This window comes from Meleagris gallopavo, chromosome 5, assembly GCF_000146605.3.
Source record: "Meleagris gallopavo isolate NT-WF06-2002-E0010 breed Aviagen turkey brand Nicholas breeding stock chromosome 5, Turkey_5.1, whole genome shotgun sequence".
NCBI lineage: Eukaryota > Metazoa > Chordata > Aves > Galliformes > Phasianidae > Meleagris > Meleagris gallopavo.
The window spans coordinates 44,450,391-44,470,759 of record NC_015015.2 but is presented as its reverse complement, the minus strand read 5'-3'; the positions used below and the strand labels follow the sequence as shown (position 1 = coordinate 44,470,759).

Sequence of the window (20,369 nt, the reverse complement as noted above, 5' to 3'; positions counted from 1 at the left end):
CAGCAAGCTGTGAATGGCCTGGCCCAGCCTGTAGGCCTGCACTGATCCTAGCAGTGCCACTGGCCTGTGGTTTGATGTACTCCCTTACCTGCCTTCTGGCAGCTCAGGCATTGCCTGCTAGCATATGTAGGTAATAACTGTGAAGGAAGGTCAATGAGATGATATCTGGACCTGCCAAGGACACAGTGAAGTGCATCCATTCATATCTTACAGCTTCTGAATCTTCAAAATGAATCATTTCAGACATGTGGTTTGTTTTGACATGTTCAGCTTGTGCAAGGAATCTCAAGTGCAGGGCAGAGGGAACAGGAGTAACAGCAGAAGATCCACTGCAGTGCACAAGTGCTTTTTACTCTGAGGGAGCACCAAGGCCCTCATCTTCTGGTCAGGCTCATTTCTCTCATCCTCCCAGGAAGTATTCTCCCTCAAATCCAGGAACTTCATTGAACAAAGCCCAAAGAGGACAGAACTACTCATTTTCCTGAAATCCATTTTAAAAATAACAGCTGAAGATCTATATTTGTATTAAAGTCTAGTAGTACCACAAATTTCATTAGATGGCTCTTTGTGAAAGATTTGTTTTCTCCATGCTGGCTGCCTTTCCCTGTTAGCAGCCCTGAGTGCACACAGTGTATTCCTATCATATGGACTATCCAGACACATCTGTAACTGCTCCTACATGACAAAATGCAGTGACCAAGCCAGAGACACTTGAGCTTACACTGACTCACAGATCTCTCCACATTGCCCTAGGTTAGGTAACAAATCCTTCATTCAGAGAGCCCAGAGCTGCCAGAGATGCTCTGCATCCCAGTGCAATTGGCTGGAATTAGTAGCTTCTCCTTGTCTTATAAATGGAGATTCCAAAGCGCAGATTAGTGAGTTTATCAAAATAAGAAGGCAAATAAAAGTGAAGTTGAGACTAGAACTTAATCCTGTCTAAGCTAGCAGATCAACAGGTCCTAACGTACGTGACATAACATATTGGTCAGCAGAAACACATTGCCTGCGTTCCCAGTTCTTTTCAGTTTCCAACTAAGATTGATAAAACATTTGAGACCCTTGGAACATGAGCCTGCTTTCAAAACACAATCCAGTGTGCTTCCAGGCCAGCAAAGTAGAAGAACATGGCTAATTCAGGCAGCCCTGCAAGAGCGAGAGAAGTGTTGCAGGCATAAAGATGGCTGGGCTTAGCCTGTGGTGAATATACAATATTAAAAATGGGCAGATGTCTCATAAAGATGATTACACCAGCACTCTTGACCTTTCTGCAAGAACAGAAATAAAAAGCAGGAGGAAAAACAATAAGCAGTTTTGATTTATCTTGAAAGCACTCTTCCTTTTTTAGGCATGAAGTCACTATTGCTGTAGGGAGGTGAGGAGGTCACCGTCACTCTTCCACATCATGTCAGCATGCACTCACCAGCTGCCTGGGACTGAGCCTGTAGCAGGCTGACACAATCAGACCCCAGCCAGAGACACTTCTCTGGGACTGCACGTGGGAGATGGGTCACTGCTCCCTTGTCTGTTTGCTGTCTCATCCTTGTTTTGTTCAGCTGACTGGCAGTGATGGCCAGGGCAGGAGGGATGACTGCTGCCTCCCTCCTCTCATTCACTGGTTCTGTGGAGGGCTGAGGCCCTCACAGAGCTCTCTGTGGTTAAAAGCACCCCTTACTCCCTCTTGGCAGGTTCAGGGCTGACACTTTTTGGATGTAGTGGTGTTCTCATGCAAAGAGTAATTAGCCTACAAGTAATACTAGAATGGAAAGTAAGAACCCTCAAAGTAATTAATGGCATTTCCAAAATCTAAGGTTTAAAAAGCGTAGCCATGAGCACTGAAGATAACATGAGGACATGTTCAAGGAGTCCAAGTCATGTTTCAATATTCTGTTGTAGACAGTACATGTTATTTTTATATCATGCACACAACCCCTTCACGGAGATCCAGAAAACATGACTAAGAACTGCTTCATCATTAGTTTTTGTTCGGTTGGTTTTATTTTGTTTTAAGCAGCTGAGGACAGTTTTGAGAGTGACCTACTCTAAGATTTGCTAAAAAGAAAGCAGATATTTCTTCATAATTTCATGGAAGTTTTATTTCCATTTTCCTCCCGGTATTTTTGTGTCTGGACTGTCTTCTTCAGTGAAGCCCTCTGAAGCTGAGCTAATCCTTCCTGGTGTAATACTATAACAGGACAGAAAGGACCACAACAAGAGCAGGATGACAAAGCATCTGGCTACAGCAAAAGAGAACAAGGTCAAACACAGCGTAAGAAGAAATTAAGGAAAAGAGCTGCTTACCTTTAGAAGGCCTCAGGCAGGCAGGAATCTCCAGCAAGAAATACCCTTACCTCCACTGCCAACACTTAAATGAGGCCTGGGAAGAGGTGGATTCTGGCTTCACCCCTTCCAGTCACTCAGCTGCACTGCCTGCACCTGAGCTCCCCTGGGTTGGCCCTGCCTTCCCATCAGGTGCCCAGTCGCTGTTTCAGGCTGTGACTTAGCATTTCATTTCCACTACACCTAGTATGCCCATTGCTAGCTAGATCTCTATGCATACAAATGCTTGCTATGTTAGCATTAGAGTTGAAGCTGCCTTAATACTGAGACTTGCAGACGAATTTAGTCAAAGAAGGCAAGCATGTGAGATTTTTCTGGTGCTTGAAGGGTTTGCAGGATGCCTTTACTCTCAGTGTACATTTTCATTAGTTTGTTATCTCAGAGTTAGTTCCAGCCACCCATAGTTGGTCTGAAATGGATCTGTTGATTCATTGCGTTGATACTGTCTTTATTTAGTCTTTGGTGCTGTTTGGAATAAGGGAAAGCACTGTCCCTCTAAGAGTAAACCTAACCGAAATTTGTATTTCCTGACTTTTAAGGCCAGAAGGAAAAAAGGCATTGTGCTCATGTGGGCTTCCCAGAAGCAGAGTGTTTTCTTGACTTGATTGTTATTTTAAGTAAATCTCTGCAGCTGGATTTGGACTTCTTTTTGGAGAAATGAACAGTCTACCTTAAACTAAATTTTTCAGTGAAATATTTCACCAGAGTTGATAGAGTATTGTAACAGATAATTACCCCTAATGATAATAATTATCCTATTTCTAATCTAAATATGCTTATCTCCACTTGTAGTGGAGTACATTCCTGAATGATTTACAAACTGTACCAGTATCTATTCCTATATTTTGGGAGTATAAAAAAGAGTTGCTAAAAAACAAATTATCTCAGTAGCATATACAGTTAGATTTTGAGGCACACCAGACCCCTGGCTTTTAGCTTAATTCATATGTTCCAAACATACTGTATAGCTTTATAGTTTCATAGTCTCAACATCAAATGCCGTCCCAAAGTCTAAGGTTATCATACCAGCTGTAATACATGTATTTACCAAACCAGTACTCTCCTCAGAAAATGTCTGGCTAGTTTGACAAGATGTGTTTTCTTAAATCTTTGCTGTTTAGCATCAGTGACTTATTTTAATACTTTATTAATTGAATGAAGTATTCAATATTTAACAAGACTTCTGTTGGGATGACAGCCTGCAGTTGCTTTGCTCAGCTTGCTTATCTTCAAAACGTCACAATTTTCCAACTACTTTCTACCCAGTGGTTTGTTCAGTGCGCAGAACAGCGCCTTAGGGCCTAGGAGAAAAAGAACATTTTCCTCAGGTTGCTTTGCACTTTGAAAATCACTTTCTCTGTTCAGCTGATCTTGAGACCAATGAAGAGCAGACAGGAATTGGTCAAATCAGGAGGTGTCATGCCCTGAGCAGCTGAAGCCAACCATGTGAGATCAGCACTGGATGCCAGGGAAGCAGATGTCAGCTCTTGGTAACCCCATAGTGATGATGCAGGGACTACCTTCACCCGGGGATGTCCTCCTTTCCTGAAACAGTGCTGTGACTGACAGCAGTATATGGTTCATTGTTTCTTTATCAGACAAGGGAAAGGATACAATTTAGTTCTGGAACAATATACCATTTCTGTTTTATAATAGATTTAGAAGAGGATGCATAAAGATGGAGGCCTCAGGGAGCAGTTCAGAACCACACACTCCAGTGATGGAGACATCAGTGTCTTCCTAACATTGACAGCCGAGTGTGGGCCTTTCAAAGGGACACTTCTCTGTGCCTCACACCTGATATATGGGGCATCCAGGTGGGCCAAGCTCTGGTTTCCCTTATGTTCAAGAGGATTAAAGCAGTTCTGCTCTTCCTCAGAGGGTAATTGTGAAAAGAAATACATTGAAGATGAATATATGTCACAGTAAGGAGGGCAGTATAACTGCATACTGAAGAAGGTAAAAGCAACCACACAATCAGAAGCATACTGGGAATAGCGGACATTTCTAAGGTTACTTAGCATTGCAATAACAAGCATAGAAATATAACATAATTTTTAAACCTGTATAAAATCACCAGCAATTAATAAACAGGTTTTGATGACTTCCAGAGTTGTTTCTCATGTTTTTCTGAGTGCCTGGTCTGGATCAGTGAGGACAGGAATGGAACTGGGTGAATTAAGGGTCATCTTCACATTGGCAATTCTTATTTCCTGTCTTAAATAGCTACATTTAAGCTGTCAGGAGACATTTTCACTATTCTGTTCCAAATGTATCTGTTTATTCTCCGTGTAAAAATACTGTAATAAACAACCAAGGAGCATGCGCTACTCAAGCAGGTAACAGGTGTTGCTTTAGGCCCTTTCTTTGCCATTTGTTACCCTCATTTATCGTGCTGAAGAGCAACCCAACCTGGTCTCACGATCTTGGTTTACTCTATGACTAGGTTGGTTGATCCTGTCTTGGAGGAATAATAGGAACTAAGTACAAAGGACCCTACCAGTCCTATTCTGTATGATTGTTATCATATGCATATACATTTCATTTGATTTCAGTGGAACCATTTCTGTTTCTTGGGGCAATATCAGGAGGGTAGAGTTGGCCCTGAGTATGTATGCTCCTGAGTGCCAGCATTTTCTTATCTTTGAAATGCTCTCTGTTCTGGAATGTTAAAAAGATAACAATATTTAAATCATTCATAAAATATCAGGTCATATCAGAATACAATACATAATTCCACCCCCCAGTGGAAACTAATTCTGCAGCATCACAGTAAGAAAGTAAAAATTTGGTTGCTGAAATGGTTTGGAAGTAGACTGTCAGAAGTGGAACCAGGAGCCATTAGTTCTACAACTTACTTGATTTCTCAGCTTCCTTTTGCTATATTTGGTTATTTCCTCTTCTTAACTGAAAATGCAGATTTAATCATTCCCATTAATTGAGTCATTATTGAACTTCCTTTAGAAGGACCCAACATCTCATGATAGTTATGTGGTTGAGTACACTGAGGAAAGGGTCTCTTCCCCCTTTGCAATAACCGGTGTTGCTCATGGCATTGTCTACTGCTCACCATCCTTCAAGAAACAGGTGTCCCAGAAAGTATGGGAAAAGGAATTTGGCCCTGGAGAAAAAGATTTGAGCTAAGTGCCACCAGTAGTATTTCTGATTCAAAATGTTGCTTGTCTTGAGTAGCATTAAATACGCAATTCTAGCCCTAAATTGAATAAGAAAAACGTAATAACAATCGCTTGTTTTCATGAGTTAGCATTTCTTAATATAAACATTTCTTAACTATTGGGATGGATAATAGGGAAGAAGTTTGACAGCCACAGTCCTCTAAGAGCAATTAATAAATGCAATAAAATTCTTGTTTTTTAAAACCCATTCCCTTTCCTTTCTCCAAGGTTACAATGATAGCAGCTGCAATACTGATTGGTACACACTGCTATTGCTCTCTTATAAACCTCCCCTAATGTGATTTGAAAGCCTGTCCTTATCAGCATGACGTCTGCTGCTGATGTACAGAAGATGACAATCTTGGAGGAGGGGAGAGATTTCCTGCAGGTAGCAGAGCTGAGCCTTTCTCCTCTGTGCTGAACACTGTGGATACACAAGAACTTGGTCATCTGGAAACCATGACAGAAATATCTAGTACCAAACAGGGGGATTGACTGGGGGAAAAATATAAATTGTCCCAAATGTGAGGCAGCCTCTTTGTATGAATCTGTGGCCCTGGCATTGTGCTACTGCATGAGTAACTAAAATGGATCTGACTATATTCAGCTTATGCAAGAGAATTCATGTGTTTTTCCACACTCTTTATTACAGCTCCCAAGTCTACTTTCTGCCCCACTGAAGAGACCTGGTGGCCAGGCCTGGTTATTATCATTGCAGTATGCTGCGCCACACTAGTGTTCCTCTTTGTAGTTGTCATCATTTGCTACAAAGCCATAAAAAGGTAAGGGTACAGATGCTTTTAATGTGCTTAGAACAATGTAATCTTACAAAAGCTGACCCAAGACTTGGCTTGGTTTTCTTCAAATGCATCCTAAGGGCAAAATGCAGACTGAGGTACTCTATGGTCAGTGTGTTTTTATTGGAAAATTACTTAATGTACCTTGTCCTGTCTGTGTAAAGGATGAAGTTCAATGCACAGCCATGGGCTTGAGGAGAGGAAAAGTTAAAAATGGGACAAAGTCACAATGTTTCCCCAAAGTTAAAATGCTGCAGGATGCTGAATAATGTCAATAAGCTTTCAATTCAAAATGTGTATGTGGGATGTGAGATTTTTGGCCCAGACCCATTGCTAAGTGCAATATTTCAAATTAATACAAGCTTTTCTAACCTAAACTTTAGGGTAATTTGTGTAATTTTTCATTTGGAGACTCAACTTCTGACTTACTCTTGATTATTCTCTTATTTTTTTTTCTTGCTTCAATCTACACAATCAAAATCAAAACTTACTTCTTTTAATTTAAAAGCCCATGTGAAGCCTATGTACAATACTGTGTGTAGTAACCATCTCAGCTCCTCTGCCTCTGGCTTTATGATAGATGTGCTTGTTGAGACTCCAGGCAGTTAGATAGCTTTAACGTCAGTTACACAGAAAAATGGGATGGGAGATCAACTCTTTAAAAAAGAATTTCAACTTTCCAGTAGAAAAAGTCAAAACTCGAAAGCTTCTACATGAAAGCACTGACTGCGAGGTCCAGTACATGGATTTAGAAAAGAAAGTGCCTTGTGGGAAACTGTATTCCCACAATGGATGGAGTTTCTTTGAGGACGCCTCACAGTTGGGTTTTCATTGTGTCACTATTTCATATTGTAGTACTGGAACTGTACTGCAGCTGGGTCACTCGGCTCAACATAGAGAATACAATAATCATAACTCTCATGAGATGCTGCAATGACATCTGAATCACAATTTGGAAAAGTGATTCCAGCTTGGGAATGTTTGAGGGATCTTTCTGAGGTAGAAAAAAAAAAAAAAAACAGGAAAAGAAAATAATTTTCATGGAAAAGTTTTTTGTGTGCAAGGCAACTGCAAGACTTTTGATGAGCCCCAGCAGGAATATCACAACAGGAGAGCACTGCATGTACTTTCTGGTTGTTTGAAAAATTTATGCAGGATTTGGATGATGGTATATCCAAGAGTACCAGAAAGGGAGAATTCAAACAAGAAAACAGAAATCTGTATCTACTACCTTATTAAATTGACATAAGTATCTTTGCTATTCTGGTATACTTAAATGAATGGTTATTAGTTTTGAGGAGCTAGAAAGCTTTTGCTCTGTCTACTGCACTTTAAAAAAAAATCATCCATGGAGGACTGAAACCAGAGTCCAGTTGGATGGGTAACCCAGCAAAATTTCTTGCTTGTAGTTCGTAATCTACTTTGGTCTGTTCACAGGGGACAAGTCCAACTCCCTGTGGAAAGTTGTATTTTTTTCAACAACAGCTATTGCATTTGTCTGCTTAATGTCAAACTATGAATGATTTCTGTTAAGGCTGCAAAATATGCCGATGGAAGCAGTAACTCTCCAGGACAATGTGAGCTTAGCAAAAAAAATGCTCTTCAGATCTGCTCTCTGCTGCTGGTAGATGGGAAATACAGAAAAGAAATTTAATCAGACAAATTTAGAGCTGCCTGGAAAAGGCTATGGGAGTTCATATAACCAACTCTCTTGTGTCTCATGTCAGTGAAGTGTAATACAGATGCTTGATGAAGACACCAGTTATTTGTCAGTGGTGAGGATATTAACATACAAGTCTGCAGCTTGAACTGGCATTAGGCTCAGAGAAAAGTGAAAACTCCTCTTTTATCTTATTGTTGACATTCACAGTGTTGACAAATGCTTAGCTGAAAACTGCTCAGCTGTGGGATGGATGGCTATAAAGAAAAATCTTATTAATTATATTTTTACAGAGTAACTAGAGCATTGCTTTTCATCAATGAGTCCTTTCTTAAACAACTGTTAAACAGATGCCTTGAAGTGCCTGGCAGCATCCCTCAGTAGCTCAGGTTACTTGATCTATTGTAAAGGATATCTATCGATAAGCCCTGAGAAATAAGATAAGTCACTACACAAGGGAAGCATCTCTGCCTTCAACACAGAGTATTATCACATATTGTTGAGCTGAATTGGTTTTAGCTAGTGTGAGAAATCCTTCACTTTATTTTTTTGCTGGGAGGTAGAGCTGGCTAAGGAAGGAGGGAGGATATTAATCTGAGTAACACTGAAGCCGAGTCCCTCCAGTGTGCTCCATCATGCTCTGTAGCTGTGCTTTGCCCCATTCTTTCTTACACCTCCATCACACCAACTCTCACATCCAGTCCCTCCAGACCCTCATTTCTTTGCATCTCCTGGAAGTGCGATGTTTGTCATTACAGTGTCTCTGACAGATCTGGCTCCCACCTCCAGGGCAGCATGTTGTCTGGTTGCTTATCATACTCTCATCTCCTTCAAATGTGATCCCCTTCAGACGCTCCTCCTTCAACCGTATCTAGGTTGTGATATAGACATGACATGGCATAACTCTTGTTGTCCAAGGAAAGGTTCACACAGTTTCTCTCTATGTAGAAACAAGAAACTAGTCGGAAGATCCCATCCTTGCCCATGCTGAATCTTTCTTAGCTCAGGATGAGGATAATACAGTGGGTCACCACTGAACAGCATCCCTTCCTTCTTTGTGCCACATCAGGCATGTCTGCAAGTTACAAAGTTGGCAAAGCTTCATTTCGCTGCCACCATTTAGCTGATGGTTGAGGCGGCAACAAGGGGGACCAGGAGAGTGGCAAAGCTTGCTAGGAAGGAACTATTTACAATGCCCATCATGAGCTGACTCTTGAGACCCTCTCCTGCTTAGTTTCCTCACTCTGAGACAGATATCAAACCATTTGCCTACATTTCACGGGTATCAACTAGGTTCAACACTTGCTGTCTGACTATCAGTGTAAATGCAAAAGTGGCAAGGATTATTATCCAAATACATACTCTATAAAACCTTGTGTGTCGCCTTCCAGAATTCATAGACAGGAATTTTCTACTTCTTCCTGGAAGAGCTGGGAAAGGCTCACATCTTCACGTTTGGAAACTCTCACTCTGATGGGAGCCTGGGGTGCAGCAGAAACTGAAAGCACCAGTAAGCATGAAAACTGGCTTGCCAGCAAGCAGCAGATGGTTCAAAATCTTTTTTGGAGCCTACAGGAACTACATTTAAAATTCTCACAAGCCCATCAGCTAAAAAAGAAATAAACTAAAATAATAATACCAAGAAGATACTGAACACGAGCTGCTTTGTAAAGTACATCTACCCATGGGCAAAACTCATACTATCAGCCAATCTGAATTAAACTACAGTAAACATATATGGTGTGTATCTCCCAGTGACAAATCTTTAAGTATTATGAATTATGTATTGCAAGGAGCATAACCGGACTAACTTGATAGCTTGATTCCATATTTCTCTGCTTAACAGTCTTCCAAATGAAGTGGGATTTATTGCCTGGCTATCAACAATATCTATATCCTACTTAGCCTAAAGCATGAGGCTCATCTTAATTAGCAGTATAAGCACTAAAGAGATGCTGAAGAGTGTAATAATAACAAGTATCTGATTGTAGGGTATAGCAAGTGTTTAATGTCTTAGCAGAAGAGTACAGGCAGAGATTTATTTGCACAGAGCTTGATTCTATTGTACTAATCGTTCACTTTCATAAGAATCAAATTTAAAGTGGAAAGAAAAAGTAGAAAAATGCTATTGCACTGAAGTTAAAATCTCCAATTTCAAAGGGCCAGACCCAATCTAACTCTCTTCTGTCTGCTTTTCTGCTACAAGACAGAGAGTACCTGTCCTTAAGGTATCATAACTCAGCTCTATTTTTATTTGTTCTGTATAAAATATTTCACCTGAGTTTTCCCTTCAGTAAGCTAGAGTTTGGCTTATCAAAAGTTTTTGGCACTAAGCCATTTTTGTCATGAAATACAACCTAGTGAATTGCTGCTTATTTGTATGAAATAACTAGTGAAACCAAGCCAGCCTGCTGTTATCTCCATCCCCACATCTCTCTGGAAATATTAAAGTCTCTCATATGAAATGCTCATAAGAAATGCTGAAATCCACTCCTGTGTTTTCTGGTTCACAAGGGAACTAATACCAAAATATTTAAATCAGCTTTAATACTCAGAGCACTGCCAGACATATTAAACTGTTGGGAAGATACCTATGGGGCAGTTCTACATTTCTGCATGTGATACTGAGGTCTGCAGCTGCACAGATGAGCTTTGTCAATCATTTGAAGAGACTGTGTTGTGCTACATTGTGGCTGTACACTTGATGACAGCAACCCCAGTTTTGCAGTAGAGGAACAGCTATTCTCTTTGGTCACAATGACAGGAGAATATTTCCTCTTTAAAAAAAAACAAATCTGAATTTTCTCTTAAGAAACTTTCACAAAGAATATTAGAAAAGAATCTAAGGATTGGCTGGATGTGTTGTGCTTTGTTCAGGCAGCCATCAGTATCTGTGACACCTTTTGTCTGCAGATTTCTAGAACAGGCGTAACCACAAGGCAGAACTCAGACACATTTAGGTAGCAGGAGTTCTCAGTTCACAGGGTAAAGATAGTGCTCTCAAAGTCAGGGATTTCTGTAACACTTTGCATATCTGAATGAGTAATCAAATATCTAGTTCCAAGTCTGGACTACCTCCATGTATTTCTCCAGCATTTATCCCTCTAAAAACCTGATGCCCTTTCCCTGGAGCATACTCACCAAGAAGTAAAACCAGGAGGTCCAAGGACAATTAGCACAGGCTGGAGGGAGCAAGGCCATCTCAATATTACATGGCTTGTAGACTGGACTTGGGCAATGCACCATGAATGCAAGCAGCTCTTTCAAATCTTAATCTGGTTTAAATCAGTGCAGCTTCAAGAAACAATCAGTGGAGCTCTGTTTCTCTTAATCGGCTCTGGAGGTGGCTGCCTCCTGAGCTTTTCTCAACATATCCTTACCATGTAAGCACCTGAACCACGGTAAGACAGTAAGACTGGACTGAAGTGGGAAGTAAACACAGCAAAGAAGATTAATGAAAGAATTTTCGTAAATAAACAGCTGAAATGGAGGAGAAAGGGATCAGCATTTTATAATCCTGTTTCTGCAGCTCACTGGTGTGTCAATGTCTTACTATGAGGCGTTTATATAGAAAGGGAAAACAAATCTCTGGTTGTCTATATAAAATTAAGATACTGGAGCCATCCCTCCAATCTCAAAGCAGAGAGCAAAGCTGAGCACCCAAGTCTCTGTGCTAACGGATGCACAGGCCATGTAACCTGGCAGGAGATGTTTAGAATCTTTTTCAATACATGAAAAGCCTGTACTTAGTTTCCCCAGAACATCCATATCATCTGAGATGGCCTGTGAGCTTCTCATTGTGCCTGGGGATGTGACTCATTGGTTCTGCAGCGTTTTAGGACAAATACCTCTGTGCTCGCTGCACCACAGTGAGCTTGCTGACAAAAAGCCCTCTTGCTAAGTCAGCAAAGAAACAGCCCCATGATAGCAAAGTCTAACATAATATACCTTCTACTCACTACTCGAACTTTGTCAAACCTCAACAGGTTTGTATGTGTCTTATAGCCTGAGAAAAAGGCACCATAAATGCCTACACATGCAATTCCTTAAATAGGTAGTGAGTTCACCTTCAAATAATAATTAAATAGGAGAAAACATTGTACTGAAATAATAAAATGGCAGGTCATATTCACATTGTTTTAAAATTCATTGCTCAGGTGTTTTCTAGAGTACTCAGCATTGCCCTGTGATTTATGAACCCTATGTACTGCAAGGTCTAGTTTCAGTAGTTGGAGCAGGCTTCAGGAGGCTGACTTTTAACAGAATGAGGCAGGTGCTTGCAAAGGGAAAAAACATCAAGCATTCTGCAGAGGCAGGAGCTATAGTGAGCCATTGCGTGTGTCCTACTGGACAGATCACAGTCCTCTGTTTCTCATTTTGAACTGCTTGCACTCCCAAAAAGAAGGCACTAGATAGTCCCTTCTTCTATAGCCATATGGCTTTCTCTTAAGTGAAGTACTGAGATAAAGCACAGTCTAGTCCAAAATCATTATTAATTGCAACAAAACAGTGTTTTTCAGTATGAGAAGACAGAAGAATGGTCTCATCTACTTGGTTGCTATAAAGTGGATATCTACAGCATGACTGATGACCTGCCATTTTTCTGTTTTCTGCAGCAGATTAGGCTAGCACATCAAATGGGAAGAAATCCGGCACTAGGTGAAAGTATTTTACCATTACTGCCTCAGCACAACTCTAAGCTACATGTGGATTTCACGTGTGTGATGCTCATGTTAATCTAGTTGTACTAGCTGAAATATTCCCAAAATGTACCCAGCACAAGTCAAAAATACAGTCAGATACTGGAGGTCTACAATGAAAGATTTGCCAATTTGAATGATTTTTAAATGATTTTTTATTACATGCTGTTCTTGAAGCCATAGCTTCTGAAGTAATATGTATAAATATGACATTAGGGTTTAAAATGGGATTTTCATCTCTTCACCCACTCTTTTCATCTACAATTCTTAAAATGGACTTTAAATTCAAGACTCCCACATATTCAGAACTCCACAGGGCAAAGAAATAAATTTCTATTCCTTAGAAATTCATTTGATTTGTAAACTTCTGCAAGCTGACATGAGGGCTCTTGTGGTTGACCCTGCAGATGAAAAATCACAGCTGTGTCTGAGATGTGTCTGGTACAGTGTGCTGGTACACCTATGGAAAGTTTCTGTCTGGGTATCTAGGGTACTTGAGGGCCTGTGTTTGTTACAGCCTGCAAAAACCCAGCAGCAGCACACTGAGATGCCCAGAACAATCTGTTTTATGAAGCAGAGGAAACTGTACCCCTGGCGCTGGGATAGGAATCAGTTACTCCATCACTGTACCACACAGAAATTCCCTCTACACTAAGAGAATCCCCTAGGAACCTGCTGTGTGCATTTATCATTCCCTGTCCCTTTCCACAGAGGATTTGCAGTGCATCTGGAGTCAGAGCAGTGGAGCCTGATTTCTCCAGTGTTGGAACAGTTGAAGCTGCCTGTGGGCTCAGCAGACAGAGAGGATTTGCAGAACTTCTAAAACCCAACAATTTAGGAAGAGAAAGCCAGAGAAGTATGGGCCTGATTCATCGCTGTCAGCCTGTGTTTCTTTCCAGCTATTTCTACTGAATTTCAGGTCATATCTAGTTGTCTCTAGCCAACTTCCTGGTTTTTGCCCTCACTGCTGGTACTTACCCTCTTGCCACAGCATGAGAAGAGCCAGAACAGCCAGGATTGAACCCAGTCATATGCATGAGTACCCTGCCTCCAGCAGTTCCTCTGCGAGTCCAGTGCAGTCCCTGGTAGGCTTTGTCTGGACCTGCACTGGGGCAACCACATGCTAGTCCTGCCCATGGAGGAGGAGGGCACCAGTTCTTCCCATCACTTTCATCCAAGCTGTTGACTCCCTTAGAGGCAGACAGGCTTCACAGAAGGATCTTGACAAGTTACAGGCTGGGCAGTCACCATCTGCATGAAGTCTAATCAACATAGAATTGCTCAGGCAATTGATGTTAAAGATCATCAAGTCCAGACAGCCTAACCATACTACCCTAACTCTAACAACTCTTTGCTAAATCATATCTCTGAGCACCACATCTAAATGGTTTTTAAGCACATTCAGGGACTCAACTACCACAACTACCACCCTCGGGAGCCTATTCCAGTCCTTAACCCTTTCTGTAAAGAAGTTTTTCCTGATATCCAATCTAAATTTACCCTGGTGCAAATTGAGGCCATACAAGAGGCCATACAACTTGAGGCATAGCAAGAGCCAGTGCCAGATTCTGCACCTAATCTGATTTCTGCTCAACTATCCTTTCTTCTCTGCATCCCAGTGCTACATATTTATAAAGTTCCTGGGTTGCTAAGCAGCACTCAGCTCCCACTTTGGGAGAGCCTTGCTGCAAAGGCAAGATGTGCTGTAGGTCAGTGTGAGAGAAGATGATACTTGCTGGGGTGGTCATGCCCAGCCACATGCTTGCCTCATTCCTCAATTGTTTCCTCAGTACATATGTGGTTATCCCCTTCGGTAACATCAGGCTGGAGAACATGCTTCCAGATTGTCTGGCTTTGAGAGTTGTTGGCTAAATATCTATGTCAAAAGACATTTTTGGAGATGGCCTGTTCTAGAAGCATCTCTGCATCTCTTATCCTAAACTAAAGACAGGTAGTGGAGTAAAAGTGCAGAGAGGAATGAAGGGTCTGATCTCATCTGTTTACAAGTCAAGAATAGGAAAATAAGGTTCCTTTTCTTGCCTTTGCCTTAAAACATTCTTGCAAAGAGGCTCCAGATGGAGAAATTATGCAGTGCCTTCTCGGGTGTCTTTTTTCTGAGGTTGTGGCACAAAACATTGTGAAAGACGTTAATACTCCCAAGCAGTGATAAGTGTGAGCTAATCTGGCTCTTCCCTTCAGTTGCTCTTAACTCTGAGACCCCTGTGGTCTTCTGAACATGGAGACAGGCTGAACTGAATCCTTCCTTAGTTACAGTTAGCTGAACCTACTTAGCTTCCGAGCTACATAAATCCAAATCTTTGTGCATACATCAAGGTGCACTGGACTTGCTGCTTGCTGTGCACACCTGGAACATGGGAAAGATGGGACCACTGTGTACAGTCAGCTCATGGCAGGTGTGCATTTTTCTTGCAAAGAGAAGGATCTGGCTTTGCAGAATTTTCTCCTTGACTGGAGAAATTCAGGAGCAGCTGCTTGGAAATCAGTGGTTTAACTGGTAACAGAGACAGATTGCCTCAAATGCAAAGTGATATAGAAAGCTGCAGGTCTGTTTATTTTACAAATTTTAGCTTTCTTCTCAACTCCTTGCATTTATTTGTCCTATAGATAGTCTTCTATTAGACACATTTCTGTACTAGAAAATAGGCAGAGAATTTTATTTCACCTGCACAGAATGCATCCGTTTAAATAATTATGTGAAACTCTACTCAAATGATTAGTTGAAATAGCAGTAGCCTTGCTCTTCTGTCTGGTTGCTGCTTACATTTTTAAGGGATTAAATAGCAGGGTAACTATATGCAGATAACCATCTGCATTCAACAAAAAATCTGGGCACACAGTAGCACAGATGAACTTTGTTTTGGGGATAGAAAAGTCCAGTGTCTAGAATGGCAATATCTGTAATTGCCTGGGTGGTGAGAGACATAATGTCCTTCAGAGATTGTGAGAGACCAATGGAGAGTAGCTTTTGCTTCCTTTTCCACCTTACTACTCCAATCCCACATTTTTTCCCATATTTATCGTCCAGTTGGCCTGGCGTACCAACTACCAGCCAGTTTGCAGACATGGGATGCAGTGCCTGCAGCTTTCCCTCCTCCACTTCCAATATAAATATCCTTTTGTAAGGACAACTTCTACCTGGGAGCTCAGCTAAGTAATAGTTTATAACTGGTTTTACTGGCCAGTATAGCTGAGTAAATTGATTAAGCCATTCTCACGTTTTGTTCAATATATATGTTTAGACGTCTATATAAAACAAGCAAGGTTTTAATCAGGATAGATACAGGGCATTTAAATAGCACATATCTTCAGATTTTCTTAATGTTTTTTAAGCACTTTGAGAACAGAAAGTACACAATAGTGATTAAAGGTTGTTCAATCTGTACCAGAAAGACTGAAGAGTGCTGGGGGACTAAAAGATCTCAAGTTTAGCCTTGCACTCATGGTTCTGCATTACCAGCAAGTGGCAGATGATCAGAGCAAGGTTTGCTGCTTCACATCCTCAACCGTGGGAATGTGCATGGCTTATTTTTGTGCAGGTCACAGAGAGCTCTCACACACAAGCAGAAACGAAGGACCAAACCTGTAAGGAGACATTGCATTGACAGCAGAGCATTAGTCAGCAGGCAGTTGTATTGTTAGCTGTGCGGTGGGTGGTTAAGTGTATACATCATTGCATTTTTTTCCATTTTACATCTCTGTGTTAGTACTTTTTATCTCAACCAACAATTCTTGTTTTGTTTCCAATTCTCTTCTTGGGAGGGAGGAAGTGAATAGCTCTGTGGTGCTTAGCTGCCTGCTGTGTTAAACCACAACAAATTCCTACCGTACACATATCAGCCTTCTTCTTGAACCTGTGTCACTTTCACTCATTCCTTGCTTCCTCCTCCAGCAGTCCCAATTCAAACCTCTATTCTTCTAAGGACAGAATACTTATTTGGATATCCAGCTTAAATTTACCCCTGTCTGCTTCCTATCTCTCCTTTTAAACAGTCTTTTTTCTAGTATTCCCTGAAACAATTCCCATCCCCTCTTTTTTTTTTTAATTAGATTAAATTGTTCAAGCATGTTTATTGTCTTCCATAAGAGGTTAGGACAGAAATTTGGCTTCTCTTTTTAATTATAGACTTGCTAAGCAGATCCTGCCTAACACTACAGTTACCTACAGTCTCAGTTAGCAGGGCACTACATATGTACTGGCAGTGCCAGGCAATTTCTGTGTTGCTTGGCTGTGGCCTTGGCCATACTCCAGATATTTTTTGGCTTTGTTAAAAGTAAGTATTTCATGCTTTAAATGTCTCTTCCTTTTTTTTATTTTTTTTAGTGGCTTTTTGCCAAGCAGAAAGGTCAGCCGCATGAGCTCATTGTTTCACATTAGGCCCATTCATTTTATTTCCTTTTGTCATCAAAACACATCGATTATGTCTTTCACAGTGAGAACACCCAATAGATAACGTCAGCTGTCATATCTCACTAGTCAATAAAACCTTTTAAAGATCATTATAATGAGTGCAAAGAGTGGGGTGTAACACGAGGGGTCACTGAAAGTACTTTTATCAGTTACCTCAGTTAATAGTCCAGTAATAAAGATGCTTCTTAAGATAGGTTTTGTGTGAGTGATAAGTAAGGAGCATTAATTCTGAAGTTGGTTTAACTGAAGGCTGAGTAGAAAAGGCAATTGCATCACCTTAGGCTCCCAGAGCCAGATCAGAACAAATCCTGCTCAAGTCCACCAAAGCCTGTGGAATTACTCTTGACTTTGTCCTGATGAAAATAAATGAAGGCTAAACTCCAGTTCTTAAATTTCATGTGTGGCTCAGCAATCTACTGCATTTACTTGTGGTCTGAAGAGGCCAAATTCTCCTACCAGATGCATTCCCAATGTCTCCAGTAGCCTGGAGTAGGTGCACTTCTGCAGCAGGAGCCCTGCCCACTGCATTTTGCCTTTTTGTCCAAGAGCTCAGGGGGCCTCTAAGTGCTGATGAATGGCTGCGGAGAGAGCTCCATATGGAAATATTTTTCACTGAGAGAAGCACTCAGCAAAGACTAGACATTCAATCTGTGCATGGCAAGGGGGATTTGACTGTCGCAGGGGAGTGTGAAACACCCTGAAGTGGAAATTGCCAACATGCCTGCAGATCTTGCTTAAATATACTCCAGATATCAGTCAGCTAAATGTGGCTGTGAGGGAGAGCCATAAATTACAGACTTGAAAATTCTCATATGAACACCCAGAAAAGAAGAAATTTTGCTTAGGAGACGGTATCTTAAGGCTAGATCAAAGCAACATGATTTTCAGTGCTGTGAAAGACACTCTTCCATTTTGCATACCAATTCTAGCAAATGCACTTGCACAGATCTTCTCTCTGTCTCCATGTAGGAGACTAACTGAGTAACTTGTTCAGATGGAGCTTGTTTTTTATTATAGTTGTAAATCATTTGCTAGACATGGGAAGTAGTTGCGCCAGTAACCTCTTCCTACAAGTAATAGTGTGCTGCTTGTTTTGTGGACAGACTGATGGTCAATATATGACTAATTGAATTGAGAAAATCTGAAGTTTCAAATATTTTTCTTCTTCAGGAATTCTTTGGTTTCTACCTACCTTTACAATGTCAAATAAATAATATCCAGACTGAACTTCTCTGATCTCTCCAAGATAGTCAGAGGAAGTCGGAATATAACTCCCTTTCTATGGGCTTGAAAACCATCTCAGAGAAGTGACCTTCCTTTTCACTTCAAAGCATGAGCCCTGTGTGTCTGATCCATCACACCAGGCTGGCCAGCCCAGATTGGTCATAAGGCAAGGCTCCTGGTGAGCAGCTGCACACAAGCTTCTAGATTTGATAGCTGTCTCTCATAAAGCAACTTCCTTCAGTGCATCGCGCCTGTCTAGTAGGGGTTCTGTTCACAAACCTGTCTTAGAAAGCAAGCTTGCTTCACCCAGCAGTTGCTATTATGGGAACAGATTCATCTCTGGTGGCTGATGCCCAGCATGAATACCTACAGTGCTGAGATGTAAACACCCTTCATTCACTTTCTTTGCATTCTTATAAAAATTCTGGTTATTGAGATGGTCCAGTAACTGAATAAAAAATTGTAAAATTTATTCTTCCACGTCCATATCTGCTAAACGAGGATGTTTCTGAAGAATGATGGTAGCCCACACATCATCTTGTCTGGGCTTCCAGGAGTGAAGTCTAGCTGCCACAGGAGCCACTATCAGTGCAGCATGGGAGGCTTGACTGTGTGAAAATACACATATCAGATATCTACCCTATTTCTTACAAAAGTTTGTAACCCAGAACGTTGCTGCTGCTATTGGATCACTGCATATACCTAGACAGCATGGGTATTTCCACTATACACGAGGATAGACCAATCCTATAAAGCAAAAGAGTGTGTTGTATGATATCCAATTTTACAGAAAAACATTAATTTTTATGTGTTGATAGCTAATGAAATATTCATCCTTGTGGAAAGCAGCTTTGAATTTATTGCATATACAAGCACTGGAAGGGCTCTGGACTTACTGTGCAGCTAGAACAGGTCTGCAGCTATTTATCTTTCCTTATTGTACATTTTAAGTACAATTTACAATTTTGTACCACTGTTCAGGAAGGAACAGACTTGCACTGTGGTCATTTGGGCGTTGGGCATCTCTTCAAACAATGTACAGCTTGGAAGGCATAGTGCCTGACTGCATTTTTAAAGAGAAAATTGATGCTCTATTCCCATTTTGTAGGAAGCAGAATAGGCATTTCTTTCAGTAAATCTCAAGTGACGGCAGGTATCTCCTGGCAGTCTTGAGCTGAGTATCAGAGCTCCAGCAGGAGTTGAATTTATCAATTTTTTTAAGTCTATTTATCAAAAAAGTCATATATTTTATTTTTTTAATGTTAAGAATGAGAAAAATAAAGAGAAACCCTCCCATACTGCTCTACTAGCAGTACTGCATTACCTAGACTTACATCTGTGCTAAATTTACCTCAGTAGTAAAAGCTGACAGGAGGGTGTTGTTTGAACACATCAGCTGAGTTTTGTGATTAGACATGATCATATGTCCAGAACTTTGCCTGTCCTGGTTTCAGCTGAGATAGATTTAATTTTCTTTATAAAGGCTGGAATGTTTTGGATTTGGTATGCAGTGTTTTGGATATAGCATGAGAGTAATGTTGACACCACCGTTTTAATTGTTGTGAACATTGTTTACACAAAGTGAAGGATATTTCAGCTGCTCACAGAGCCCAGCCAGCAAAGGGGCTGTAGGAACACAGGGAGCTGAGGAGAGATAGAACTGGGACAGCTGACCTGAACTGGCCCAAGGGATATTCTATAGTATATGGTGAAATGATGAACAATAAAACAGGGAGGAGCTGACCATGGGGAGTTGGCTGCTGTTACTCAGGGACTGGCTGAGCATCAGTCAGCAGGTGGTGAGCAGTTGTGTTGTACATCACTTGTTCTGTATTTTGTTATTATTACTGTTATTCTTTCCTTTTCTTTCCTACTAAACTGCATTTATCTCAGCTCACAAGTTTTTACCTTTTTCCAATTCTCTCCCCAATCCCACTGAGGGGGATCTTTTCTAAAGTCAGAACGTACAAATCCTGTTTGAATGTTACATTGACCTTTACGCAGGACTCTGCAGAGTGCTGGCATAAGATAATATGAATTTTT

At 40.9% G+C, this 20,369-nt stretch overlaps 1 protein-coding gene across 1 annotated transcript in view; it reads left to right on the top strand.

The window, feature by feature from the left end:
- Positions 1-20,369, top strand: part of PRIMA1 (proline rich membrane anchor 1) — a gene marked incomplete at its 5' end in the record, with an annotated part of 41,515 nt that overhangs the window by 13,562 nt on the left and 7,584 nt on the right. The window contains one exon of the mRNA XM_010711856.3: positions 6,169-6,298. Within this exon, the coding sequence (XP_010710158.3) occupies positions 6,169-6,298 (130 nt within the window). The remainder of the gene's footprint in view (positions 1-6,168; positions 6,299-20,369) is intronic.